Raw genomic sequence first — 14,266 nt, forward strand, 5'->3', positions numbered from 1 at the left:
CTATTAGCAATCTCTCAGGGGATGACATTCACCGGTCGAAAACTTAGGAAATTTTGCCCTCAGCCATCTCTGCATTTTTCCGCTATTATTATCATCCTTGATAAAGAATTAATACCACTAAGTTTCTCATAGTTTCTCCAGAATGCTCGCAAGGCAATTCGCACTTGCGAGCTAATTGGCGAATCACCCTATGCAATCAATAAATTATGTTTTACTTATGAAACATGGCAGTGTACTCAACGAGAGTGTGTCGGGAGGCTAGCTGGCAAGACATATTTGTGTTCGTCCTGTTTTCTCCTACCTCGGTGTCTCGTCCCTATAGCGCAGTTTAAGTTCACAAAAGATATGGCAGTGTAGTTTCTGAAAATCGAGCTTAAAGTTAGCTTTCGTTCTGTTTCTGAATAAAATTTATAATATAGTCACAAATTGTTAGTTAGAATTTACTGGATAAAGCCGTTCTCTTCGAGGGCTACACTGAAACGGTCTGACTCTGCTAAACCGGTTAAAAAAAACTACATATTCTTGGACCTCATCCGTCGTAGTTTCTCAAAGCGATGCGGCATCACTGAATTTTCTAAAATCGACTGCATTCACTGACCAATTGCAGGCGCGACGGGCGGCACCATCTGTTCGCACAGCGAAGTAGTTAGTGCCTTGCTCCCTCTCCCCTTCTTTATTTTTCTGAAACAACTCTCTCTTCCTCGCGTAGGGTAGCAAAGCGGATGGCGCGTCTGGTTGATCTTTTTACCCCTCTTTCTGTCTCTTTCTCCTATTTCTGCTCTCGTATACGCCAGAAGTCTAGCTTTTAATTTCGGAATATTACAAGCGTCCGTCAAAAAATATTGTTGACGTTAACGTGATTAGCATTCAAGCAATGTCGCAACGAACCTTTTTGATTAAGATACCGTTATTTAGAACCTGTTGTTGGGGAAGTGGGCTAAAAATGTTAATCGCATTATACACGTATGCGCCGCAGCGAGTATACCTTCGGACGCAAAAGAAATATACATAAAAAAAACAGGCTTAACTAAACTCGACCTCCCAACAGCAGCCAGTTTTGTAATGCTGGCACTGTAAAAGTAGGCTTCAGCATACCTGACTTCCAGTGAATCACGTTGCGATTTGATAGGCCTCTATTTCAAGTCTAAAAGCTTTATTCACAGACAGCTAGCAAGCCGGCCGCTCTCACTTTTAACATGCACCTGTGGAGTGCATGCACTCGCAGACAAGTGAAGAGCGCCGTTTAAGAGGTTAGACACCAGCAGACCAAAAACGGATCGAAGCATACAAAGAATGCCAATCGCATTGAATAAGGTTGTCGAAATAAAGTAAAACAATGCAGAGAAGGGGCCTGCAAGTGGAGTCTGCGTCGCTTTCTGGCACGTTTATTGAGGCCCAAAATTCACAGGCCTTGTTAACGAGGAGAAAGAAGTGCGTCCTCAGGGCGCCAGAAGCGTTGCCTGGAACACGCATCACAGTTTGCGGTTACAATGGGACCTGATTACGATGGTGCCGAGCGAAATATGTGCGTAGGAAGTTTTATCCGATGGTGATTTCGCTTCTGATGCAGACGCTCACTCCTTTGTCGCCCGCAATCTTGATCTGCACGTCAGTTGAAAGCTGCAATGGTAAGATAAATGGGAGGGCATTGTGTTACACCGATGGGAATGCAGGCTTGCGAAGAGCGAGGACGTCTGTATACGTTTACCGAAGTGGATCACTCAACTGAAATACCAGGTTCACCTAGATCGATTCATTTATCTCCCGTTGCTCGCTCATGGTTTCTACGGCGGGTCAAAAATAATGTTGGCGGATATAGTTGCCCTTCTCACGGCCCTTCGACACGACCTTCGACATCAGTGCTCTAACTAGACATTTCGCCGGATTCAGTTTCTTTGTCAGGCTTGTACTTCAGTTTCTTAGAAGAAGGGGAAAGTTATAAAACAGCGTCAATGTGCACTTATCTATAATTGCTTTAGGAATAAAGTGAATGTGTGTTTTTTTTTTTTTGTAACTGGCAATAAGCTAAATCAAGCCTATCCTTGCTGTGTTCTGTGACGCAGCAGGAAGCTGCTTCCAGTGACTCAAAGTATACCTGCATGCCTTCTACTTAGAGTATAGGCATCAGTTCAGAGGAAGCTTTAGCTCGGGAGCTCCAATCTGAATACATGGGAATGGAGAAATCGTTCTTCGCAGGAACCACTGCACTAATTTTAATGAGGTTGGTGACACTTAAAAGGAAAAGTTAAAACGTAGGGACTGTAGGTAGTATATTTATTTTATTTAGGCCAGTCAATATTTAAAAAGAGATAACGAAAATTGCGAAGTTGAAAATAACTCAACCGTCAAGTTTACAACTCACTCAGAAATGAAAAGGCGATGTCACAATCCTGTAAACTGCTCGTAACGATACGTTTAAAGTGGGGTAAATTGATGTATTTTACAGCGCAACAATATATGTCACTAATTTGGTAGGAGGACTTTTTGCAAAAACTTCGTCAACATTGTAACAATTTCACGCACATCGTAAATTCTTATACCAAATTTATCCGATTAAGATGCTCTAACGCACGCAGTTGATAAAAGTGCGACATTTGTTTTGATGCCGAGTTACGGATGTGTAAACTTCGCATTTCAATTTTTTACGCTTAATAACTTTCTAAATATTTCGAAAAAATCGACATTTTAAACTGAAGTTCTGCTTCCAGAGAAAGTTTAATGTAACTCTTTCTCTCGAATGCAATGAATAAAATTTAACCCAATCCAACCCCTGTCACATAATAGCATTTCTTCGTTCTAAACGTATTTGAATGGGACCGAGCTAAACCTTCTCATGAAAACTAAAACCGAAGGGACCACGAAAATGGGCTCGTCATATGCGTAGTTCGAAAGTACTACTTCAAGTTCGCCCAAATATACATGGCGCAAAATAATGAATGAAACAAAATTGAAAGACAACTGTTTAATGGAAGGAAGGATAGTGCATATATATATATATATATATATATATATATATATATATATATATATGCACTATCCTTCCTTCCATTAAACAGTTGTGAGTAGCGCTTGTCCTTGTCTGTCTTCCTTGTGTCCGTGGTTTTATTCGCGCTGAACTACTACTTCAAATATGTTGTGAAGCAAACTGGCAGTAACAACTGCCCTCTGAGTTCTTCTAAACAGCGCAACGGGTCCCAAACATACGCTGCGTTCCAGCGTTTTGCCTTTATATTTACCAAGCGCTGGGCGTCATGTGACGAGCGGCGCTCGGGCTGTCATTGACAGCAGTGTACGTAAGGCTATGTCCATCTGTCATTGGCAGAGCTCTACTGTCCCTCTTGCTACTCGCTGCTTTCCTTCTCCGTCTCTACATTTATAATTTCCAAGATTGTTTCTTTAGTTCCGAAAGGCATGGGACGTTATACTTGGGCTACCGGTGGCATGTAATATGCGCTTTCTCCTTCGTGTGCGTTTTGCTGCATTTCTATCTCGTGACACCTATCTATCTATCTATCTATCTATCTATCTATCTATCTATCTATCTATCTATCTATCTATCTATCTATCTATCTATCTATCTATCTATCTATCTATCTATCTATCTATCTATCTATCTATCTATCTATCTATCTATCTATCTATCTATCTATCTATCTATCTATCTATCTATCTATCTATCTATCTATGTATCTATCTATCTATCTATCTATCTATCTATCTATCTATCTATCTATCTATCTATCTATCTATCTATCTATCTATCTATCTATCTATCTATCTATCTATCTATCTATCTATCTATCTATCGCATGTGCTCAGCGCACAAGCAGAGCTACAGAAATGAGCTATAGCGGCGCCGTAAGTGGTGGGCCCCGCCTCAAGGTGTCTCTACAGTGCAAGGAAAAGCCGGACTTCAATACGTAAATATGTTATTATGGCCGCTGGATTAAAAAAAATAAGTGCAGTCTGCCGCGTCACGCGGGCTGCAACGGGAATGACCGTGACAGCCGTATTTGCATTCTCGGCCGCTTGGCTGGGCCGAACGGCGCTAGCTGTCGGGGATGGGACTTAGATGGGACGCGTCAGCTTCCACGAGCGACGGCGTTCCAAGCGCGTCCCTGACAAATTTTCTAAGGCAATCCCAGACAAGTCCTCGACTGGTGGTTCCGTGGATGATGACACCGTTTCTATGCACGCGGCAGGCCGCACTTCTTTCTTTAATCGAGCGGCCGTGGTATTATTACTCACAATAGTTCCAACTCACAGAGGGCATAAATCGCGGCACGATCACGGTCATTAATCCGGGGTAGGTGTTTCCCTTCACGATGGGACACTGAATCGTGCTCTTGCACAGGTTTTTCTCCACACCGGGAATTGGCAACCACATGCCAAACACTTTCATCCTGGCGTCCAGCGTAGCGGTCTCACTGTCCTGGTCTGCAGGCGGCGCAATGAAGCATACGTATCATCAGTGAAAGAACTGACATGAGTACACTTTCTATACTATGGATTTATCTCGAACAGAGATAACCTTTGGACATTCTATACATGTTGGCACATGGATAACTCCTTAAGCAGAGGGTAAAGGCTGAGCGCATTTTGCATTTGTGTAGCAGCGTGGACAGCATTTAGACGCTGACTGAAGGTCTTATCATGACAGCTCTGTCTCTATTGCTCATCTTTCTTGACACATTTATCTCTTTTCGTTGTTACTGTAGAACGGATATAAATTTGCAAGCGTAGATATTTCGGACCCCAGTCACTCCAAAGAAATCCACTAATAACAAAACATAATATAAACGTTTGTTAGGATATCTGAAGACACCCGGGAAATTAAGGATAATTATTGCAAGCATGGTATAGCGTGGTCCTGGTTTGGCATCAACGGTCGTCTCAAATCGACACTGATGGCGAATACTGCATCTATCTAGGCTTTTAGGCCCTCTCAGAAATATTGCTATGATTGCTTTATGACAGCCGATAAGTTACAACGATACTTATGCCTGAAGGACCGTACAGTTCTTAAGCAAATCATATCGCCCACGATTAATCACGTCCCTTTTAAAGCCTATGCAGCGCTGGAGAATCGAGTACAACTCTGCTGGGCGCTACCACCTTTTTTGAGCCAAAGGGTGGCCCAGTCACGGAGTCACACTACATTGTGTCAGAAGAGAGAGAGAGAGAGCATGAAGATGAAAGGTCGGGAGGTCAGTCAGGCGAGTGTACAGTTTGCTGCCTTTTTGCCCGGTTTGTTCCATCGTTATCTCGTTTAAGAAAGCTATATTCAAAGTAAAAATGAGGCTGTGAGCATTAGTTAAGACAGATGCGAATGTTTGTAGTCGCACGCATTTCGTTTTAATGCAAAACCGTAAGAGTTCGCTACATTCGTCGAGACATTCCTCTCAATCGTTAAGAATCATAATAGCGTAGAGACATAAAGTTACGAAATAATTACATCTCGTATTTTTCGAAGCATACCTGAAACCAATGAGAACCGGATGGTGGTTTCATTTCCACGCTTGAAGACACACGGTTCAGAGTCACACGGCTCTATTTCCACCGACAGGATTTTGGCTGTGGAACCTGCGAGAGAAATTGGTAGGAAGAGGAGGTGGTGAGCTCGGGAGAAGCTCAAAAGCGTGCCAAGACAAGCATGACAACATAATAATGGACATCAGGAATTGGGAGGACAGCTGGTCAAGTGAATCGTAAAACAAACGAAAACACATCAGTATTTAAGCTGGCAAGAAGGTGAAACTACCATATATTCGCAAAACGTAGTCAATACATGTACAAATAGCGTGCACGTAAGAGGCTCTAACAGTATTTTGTACCTGTAAGTAGCGCCAGCTACTCATATTCTCTGAGTTACTGTGTATCGTTACCTTTAGGAAGTCATGTACTAAACACACTCAATTTTTCTGCTCTTCCTTGGCATGATCATTGGGTTCAAAAGGATGACGACAACACCAGCAACAAATCAAAAGAAATGCAGTAACATCAGTTCCAATGTTCACGAACAAAACAAATGTTCCTGCCGATGTGCTAAAAGAGCTTCTTGAGGTTCAGGAAATGGTGTTTCTACAGCTTTATGATGCTTGTACTACTGCAGTGTTTCTTTGCCTAAAATGAAAATGACATTGCCAGGCGATATTATAGGGAAAACATAGGAAAGGGACAAGCAATAGCGAGACAGAGATGAAATTTATTTACGAACGGTCCCAGCAATCGATGTTGCTATTATATTGTGATGTAGTGCTTTGGTGTTGGGAAAACGGTTGATTCGATTCGATGTGTTGATTGTCTCAACAAACTCGTTACTTGGTATTAGGGTGTCAAGTATTCTGAAAACGTATCAAATGTCACAGGTGCACTTGCATTCGATTTGACGATACGAAAATTCGAATTGTATTCAAATCAGATAATAATAATAATAATTTTAAAGGGAACTATTATCACACCATTACATAGCAACCCTATCTTTGTCTTTTCTAGTGAGACGATAGGCATCGCATTCTTTAATTCTTTAGAGCGCAGCTTTTATGTGGCCGTTACTGCGGCGAGCGTCGGCGTCGGCTTCGGCGTCCTTGGCGTAACCGAGCAAACGAGCGTAGCGAAGGATGAAAGAGCGAACGTGCAGCGGGTTATGAAAGACGGCGATAGCGGAGGAGGGTTTGGCGAAGGCTTGAGAAGAAAAGTGTAGTCTCGTGCAAGACGGGCTCTGTGCAACGCCACCTAAAGGAAATTCTTCTCTATGGCGACGATGGCTACGAGATGGCGTCAGAGTAGTGCACGTCGTCTGTTCACCGATGACGCCACCGATGCCGTATATTGAAACAAAGGGCTGCATGAGCGGAGGTCTGTCTGTGCCGGCTGCTGTGAATCGCTCCCACGCGTCACCCACCCTCTGCCTCACGATCAACCGAGTAGCGAGCCAGTCACGCCACACTTGGCTACGTTTGAAACGTGCCGCACGAGACAGATTTTCCACGCCAGCTACTATATAGCGAAATGAAAATACGTATAGAGCTGCACTTCAATTTCGCATTAGGGAGCATCGTAATCGTAGGTGAATTTTTTTTCGCCTATTCAATGTAGTGGCTATTTTTTTTTTCTTTTGGGCCTATCCCTCTTTTCCTACCTTAGATTCATTTGCTTTATCGGCATCGTATATATAATGCCCGCTCCACCTCCCCTCGGAGAACTCACGCTGCTGTGATTCCGTGGATACGGAGTTATGGGGCTAAGTACGAAGTCAAAGGTTCGATAATCAATCGCGGCAACCGCATTTAGATGACGGCGAAAAAAGAAAGAACGATCGTGCACATAAACTTAAAGCGCATGTGCAAGAACTTCAGGTGATGAAGATTAATCCAGCGTCCTCTACTACCGGCGTGCTCATAACTCACTGCACAGTTCAGATACTTGAAACCACACGATTCAATTTCCTCGCACAGCTTCCAGTTCTTCCAATTGAAATTGGCAACCTGCAGTGTAGAAATATTTACGCCCTTAAAGGTGTTTTTTGTCGCACTGGTAACACCCTTGCAATTAGGGCCTTACAAAATATAATAGAAGACAACTGAGCCCTAACTAGACGTGCGATGAGAAAATACGTAGGTGAAAAATATGTAATCATTCCGACAGCCTTGTACACCCAAGGCTGTCGGAATGATTACATAGTTTTAAACTACGTCTTTTGTAATCGCACGTGTAGCTAGACGTTCGCTGTCGTCCTCTGAATTTTTGTAAGGCTCTTAGGGTAAGGGTGTTACCAGTGCGACAAGAAAACACCCTTAAGGATGTAAACATTTTTGCATGGTGCCGAACTCACAAAACTTTTCGTTCTCAAGTGCCTGTTCGTGAGCGCATCAGGATTGGCTGAAATTTCGTTTCTTCAGGAACAATCTTAGCGCAACGAGTTGTCGAGAATACCGGCCCTATTCCTTTTCTTGCTTGGTGTACGTCTTCGCATTCGATGTTCTCAAACCTAACAACGCTGGTGGTTTCCGCGCACTCGCGTCATGAAACACGACTTTCGTCACGTGTTAAAAGAAAACATTTACGAGTGAAAATACATTTCAGGAACGAAACTGCAACACTCTACTGAATTCGTACTGCTTACCACAGTCTTTGTACTTGACTTCTTTGCATTGAACAAAGGCCAGACCAACGAGGAGGACGAGAACAACGGAGTTAGTCTTCATGGTGTATAGTGCGTGGTCCGCCCCAGAAGAGAGTTATACGGTCGAAGCGTTGCGGAGACATGCCGCAGCGGTTATTGCCTTAAATAGCGTCGCAACAGAGCCAGATTCCAACGCCCACGTGATTCCATAAACAAGCGCGGAAGCCGTTATCGTGTGTGCAGGGTTACGAGTGTGGTCGTTACCGTTTTATCTAAGTCCTAAGGCTAAGCGCGGCGCGATATACGGTGCTGGCAGGCAAGAAGCGAAATATGACAGGTGCGCTGTGCAATAACCGTATTGGCAATATCCGCAGAGCGGTTCGAATAGGACGGATGCAGTAGGAGGTACACTTTCAGAGTAGGACAGGGAGGGCAAGTGGAGGTCACTACGAATGTACGCGGCATGCATTCTGTGAGGCACGCCTGGCCATCCGCTAGGCGATACAGGCTGCGGAAAACTCGCCTTGAATGCAACGGTCTTTTAGAGAGGCATGTTCAGTTGAGCTTTAGTGGTACATTGCACCCTTTCTGAGCACCAATAAAACAAGCTTCAGCGTTGGCCGGGGCCTTCGTGAGGCATACCACAATCAACAAAAATGAACTAACAAACGAACAAACCAAGGAGCTGAAGAAAGAAATGCAGGACGGACAGACGAACGTACGAACGAATGAATGAATGAATGAATGAATGAATGAATGAATGAATGAATGAATGAATGAATGAATGAATGACGTGCAGTTTCGCAAGCATGGAGTTTACATCTCCGCGACTAATTCGGAACAGTCAGCTGTTTATTGATAATCGCGTGAACAAACGTTACGTTGGATACTCAACGAACCAAGGGCTCAACACAGCAAAATATCATAACTTTGTATACATAAATATGGCCTGGCCAGTCACTCGAACTTACGTTGAAATCAATGAATTCACAGTGACGTGACGGTGCCCCTATGTAAGATAGAAAAAAAGAAGCACGTAGGCAAACACGGTGTGCAAACGAACTGGCAATGTTAAGCCAGTAACTTGCGTTTAAACGACGTATTCGAAAGTTCGAAGGGCAGTGCAGAAGTGGTTAATTCAGGCATTGTAGAGAGGCTAATGCCATGCCGCCGCTACCGTCGCAGAAGCGCAAAGGCGAGCTCTCTGATTCATTGTTTTTCTTTCTCTCTCGGCACAGCCGACGCCGCCGCTGCCATGGATGGGATGGATGGATGGATGTTATGGCGTCCCCTTTGGAACGGGGTGGTGGGTTGCGCCACCAAGCTCTTGCTATGTGCGTGGATGTGCGAAGGCGGGCGCCATCTGGAGGTGGTGTAAGGAACCCAGCGGCGCGCGCCCTTCGCTGTGATTGGTTGGCCTATTCGGCAAGTTAACACCGAAGGCACATCACCCACGGTCACGAAACGAGGTGCGGTTCAGAAAGAATAGCGTCGCTTTTATTAAGGAACCTACAGGATGGTGGTCATTTTAGTGCGGTAGCCACGTAATCAATTTTCCATGCAAGGATGATAAATTATCATTGTAATGAACTTGGCTGCGAAATGAGCAAAATTGAAGCGATGCCGGAAGACTAGTAGAAATCTGTTGCACTCTTCTTGAAAAGAACCAGATTGTTATTAGTGTAGACGAACAGAATACCAAGCTTAAATTTTCCAAGCCACATCAGGAGCGTGAAATATATCGTACTCTCTAACGGACTCTGGGACCATTCTGAGCGTCTGTAGTCCTGTATTGTGTCTAATATGTACTCATATATTAGGAAAGTTAGTCCTTTGTTCTAAGTACACAATTTCGTTATCAGCGGATGGGTCTTTATTTATAGTGATATAGTATAACAGCTAAACCAAGTTGCAGAACAACATACGGAGACAAAAAATTTGCACTGCAACTTCCTGACCTTCTAAATACCCCGTTGTATTGGACCTCCTAATTTCTCGAATTTCCAGACAAAAGTTTTAGGAAGACGATAATAAAATTGTTGTCATCTGAAGGCTAATATACATCTTAACATACGAGTATGAAGTGTTTGATATATGTTTATCTTGTTTTTCAAGTCCTTAGCAAACTGTATAAGGCAACCTTTTCTTTTTACATGAATTATGTATTGTACTGGTTGGAAGCATGTGTATTAGGTTTAGTTTCATGTGTGCTGTGTTGAGCGTCTTTATGTCATTTTTCTATGCAGCGGATACTGTGCCGGTGGCATCGCTAAGTCAGGCGAATGTCTTCCTTTGGCCGTGGCCCATAAGGCAACCTGGAATATTGCCCTAAATAAACCAATAAAAGTAAATGGATGGATGGATGGATGCAAAACTTAATAAAGAAACTTTTTTTTAGATAGCCTTGTCACGTCAGGCGTTGTCAGCCTTCTCAGGTGCTTGTCACGTGTCACGCGCTGATGATGTATTTAGGCCGGTGTGAAAACCTTCGGCTAACTGCCGCAGTGGCTTTGCGGCTATGGTGTTGCGCTACTACGCACGAGGTGGCGGGATCGAACCCCGGCCGTGGCGGCCGCATTTTGATGGAGGCGAAATGCGAAAGTGCCCACGTCCCGAGAATTGGGGGCACGTGAAATGTCCCCTAGTAGTTGAAATTAACGCGGAGTCTTCCACTACGGCGTGCCCCAAATCAAATCGTGGTTTTGCACATAAAACCCCAACATTAATTGAAAGCTTTGGCTGTTTCCTTCTTGCTCATGCTTGCCATGCATGAAGCGCACTTTCGGCATTGCGCCTGATTGCACGTATCTATAAGTTTCTGTTTTGTTCCTCATGCATATTTTGTTGCTAAGGTTTATAGCGTTGCTAAGGCGCTAATGACGACAATTCGTTTCAGAATTGGCAGGTCACCGATTTTAGGCACTGAGCCGTGCTCCCTAAAAGGTAACCGAGAGTAGCGTCTCTTCCTCTCCAAAGTCACTCTCTGTTTCTTACTGGCTCGATAGAGAACCAGTGACTCGCATATTCTTTTGCTAAACTTTTTCTTGCGCTCTTTGTTCTCTTGCTACATAATTGGTCACGAATGGTTCTTTCTGATAGTTCGGGGGATCAGCAAAACTCCAGCTCCAAACTCGATCAGAGGGGAGAGAGGGAAAGGAAAGGAATAGTAGAGAGGTTAATCAGACGACCGTCCGAGGCATGATGAGACCGTTTGACTCCCAGTGTGACTTCTCCACTGGAAGAACAGAACAGCGGTGCAGTGGCCGGTCTTAGTTAATCGAATAGTTACGGGGTGTGCAACTGTAAGCAGCGCGCGTGTTCACGGAAACTGTAGCGCTGTTTTCGTTTTCTCCACAGACAGCCTCCCTCCTTTAAGAAGAGTGCCCCGAAACCCCTTTCAGTTCAGCCAAATGGGTGGCGGAAAAAAATGACCGCCTTAACAATTCCATGCAAAGTTCATTTCAGGGGTGATGCTCATCGGGGGTAATGCTCGCAGCTAGTCCAAGAGCTTTAACTATGCCATGCGGGCTGAAGGAATAACGTTGAAACATGTAATTGAAAAAGAAAAAGAAAGCCCAGCTCCTGCTTAGCCAATCCGCCGTAGTGGGTGAGCTTCATTGTTTCAGAACAAAACAGAAAACGAAACTAGCTGCCTAACTACGTTACAGTTTATTGCTATTCGCGCGGTGCTACACGGGAATCTTGGGCGGGATTAAGTCGATGGCACCTGAGGCGAAGTGCCTCCTCACAACTCATTTGGCCACCTGAAATAATATTGCATAAAATATGGCACTTAATGAATTTAGTGACACTTCTTAAACTTCGGCCTGCTAAATAGGATTTTTACTGCAATACAATTGAAAGGTAAACTGCTTCTGTTGCGGCTGCCTGCATCGCGAAGTTTAATGTCATTATATATGCGCGTGTCGCAGGAAATTAATGAACTTACTTCCATATTCTAGAAAGTTCCTCCACTCTACCTTTGCTTGGCAGAACAACGCCCCTCTATTCTATCTTTCGACAGAAGCGCTCACTGCGCTTCGTGATCATCCACGACAATTCTTGCGAAATGTAACACCCACTTCAATGGAGGAGTGGAGCTAAGCGGGCAAATGGCGGAACAAAAGGTCCCTGGGCTAATTTATGTATGCGGAGGGCATGGTGGTACGGCAAGAGCTTCACAGACAGATTTGCGAATATGTTTGGCAAAAGAACGACAAATGCAGGCCTTACGTTTTGCATGGAGCAATCGTGGCTTATGACATTTGATGAAGAGACGAGTAAGGACGCGGTATCAGTTCAACAGCAAGTGCCCCCTCCCCCCTACCGTCCATCCATCTACATGTCCATAGTCAAGCAACATATATGTCTCGGTGTATACACTATCGAAGCAATGCCTACTCAAACATGCACTAAGCTAATCTAACAATGATGAGGGAGTGGAATGCAGCAATAATGAAACAGTACTTTTGGATTGCAATAAATGTGAGGTGGAGCGATAAATCTGTAAAGGTGCGATGGTGCCATCGATAATGTTCTCAAATGATATTCTGTGCTTAAAATCAGACGTCTCACCGGATTTAGAAGTTAATCAGAGGTCGGTAGGCCGGTTGACCTTGGGGTCCCATAGTAAAACCACAAATGGGGCAGCGCACAAAGACATGGGATGAGCCTTGCTTGAAATAATAGAAGCGCAGAGCCAATTTTTTTTCCAGGAAAGACTCACGAGCGTGGATGAATTTAATTGCGCGCCTAAAGTGCGCAAATATATTTACCTCAAAAGCGTGGACACAGAATAGAGGAAGCGGATAAGAAAGTTGGGAACGAGGTACAAGCTAATTGAAAGTGCAAAGTGTCTCATCAAAAAGAAAGTTAGAGAAGCAGAGGCAGTAAATTGGATCCAAGGGATGAAAAAAAAAAGGCCACGGGGATTGATAAGCTTGGGAATAAATAAATTAAAAAGGAAAATGTCTATGATAAAGGACCTTGCTAGTTGAGACCCGATCTAGCTGCCTAAGTTCAAAAACGTACCGGAACAAGTATTGGCAACAGGATGAGGCATGTGTATTCTGCAGCGAAAATTCGGAGACAACTCAGCACATGCTAATGGAATGCGAACGTATTCACCCAGCTAGAACCGTACGAAACGTCCATCTTCCAGAAGCGCTGTCATTTCAAGCGGGATGGAGTCATTAACCGGTCACCAGTCAATACAAGCAAAATATGTTAGCAGTGTTGGTTGAAAAAAAAAGGCAAGGAAGAAATTGATAGGACCGTATCCGTTAGCGGCATAGGTAACGATACAAGGTAACATATGAAAATTTTAAGGAACAGAGAAAGGATTAAGGAGGCATAGACAAAATGCTAGCCTGATAAACATGTATATACTACCTGTACAGGTAAAGCAAGCGAGGTTACCATTTGTCACCTCTCCGTCTTTAAGGGGATCCCAATAAATCATTATCATCTTCTTCATCATCATAGACTGAAGGAAGATCTTGGAGTGGGAGATCGTTTTAGAATACAAGGGTTTGACTCTTAGCGGCATTGACCTCTCCAATGGGGCACGGTGTTATTTCAGAAGGTGCTGGCATACGCGAAATGGTCAGAGAATCACCGAAGCAAAAATGAGTACTTGCCTGCCGCTTAGTCAATATTTACCGCCTTTGACATTATGTTACTTCGAATTGGCTACAACATACGCTTGACGAGTCGCAACGACGGGCTTATTAAGCCTGCCTTCTCTGTGTTTTCCTTTATTGTAATTTTGTTTCCTAAATGAGGCACTCTTTCATGCCTTAGAAAGTGCAACCGCTCACTGGCTCTTTGTTGCACTTCTATTGATACACACATGTTGTTGCGCGTTTTTTCTATCCATCTCGACAACCATCACGCCAGGCGGTGTCACTTGTCCTTTGTAGTACTTAGTCATTCGTATCCCTTGCGCTATCCGAATTCATGCATCCGTACGAACTAGCCCAATTGCAGTGCTTGTTGAGAATATATTTATTCTTGATAGTATAGTTATAACGTACACAGCGGACGCTGAAAATGAGCGAGTCCTGCAGAATGTTCTACGCACGAGCCGTGCTTGTCGACTGTAACGTATGCTGCAAGGGATCGTACAGAGTAGTATCATCA

At 43.9% G+C, this 14,266-nt stretch overlaps 1 protein-coding gene across 2 annotated transcripts; it reads right to left on the minus strand.

Moving 5' to 3' along the window:
• Positions 1–1,358: 1,358 nt before the first annotated feature.
• Positions 1,359–8,264, minus strand: LOC142575863 (mite group 2 allergen-like Ixo r 2). Of its 2 annotated transcripts, none has more exons than XM_075685582.1 (4): positions 8,126–8,264; positions 5,479–5,583; positions 4,265–4,437; positions 1,359–1,620 (listed from the first exon to the last, which is right to left on the minus strand). In XM_075685582.1, exons 1-4 carry the CDS (start codon positions 8,205–8,207, stop codon positions 1,540–1,542), a joined length of 441 nt encoding a protein of 146 aa, XP_075541697.1. In that variant the 5' UTR covers positions 8,208–8,264; the 3' UTR covers positions 1,359–1,539. The 2 variants fall into 2 exon arrangements, with proteins under 2 accessions (XP_075541697.1, XP_075541698.1); XM_075685583.1 differs by having other exon boundaries at positions 1,533–1,620; positions 4,249–4,437.
• Between the last annotated feature and the right edge of the window lie 6,002 nt (positions 8,265–14,266).

Source organism: Dermacentor variabilis, chromosome 3, assembly GCF_050947875.1.
Source record: "Dermacentor variabilis isolate Ectoservices chromosome 3, ASM5094787v1, whole genome shotgun sequence".
NCBI classification, from domain to species: Eukaryota; Metazoa; Arthropoda; class Arachnida; order Ixodida; family Ixodidae; genus Dermacentor; species Dermacentor variabilis.

Bases quoted from the DNA above. Each gene is read 5' to 3' on its own strand.
- LOC142575863 (XM_075685582.1), bottom strand. From the start codon at position 8,207: ATGAAGACTAACTCCGTTGTTCTCGTCCTCCTCGTTGGTCTGGCCTTT. The intron at 5,584-8,125 runs GTAAGCAGTACG...TTTCTCTCGCAG, and splicing joins AGTCAAGTACAAAGACTGTG to GTTCCACAGCCAAAATCCTG. The intron at 4,438-5,478 runs GTATGCTTCGAA...CGCCGCCTGCAG, and splicing joins CCGGTTCTCATTGGTTTCAG to ACCAGGACAGTGAGACCGCT.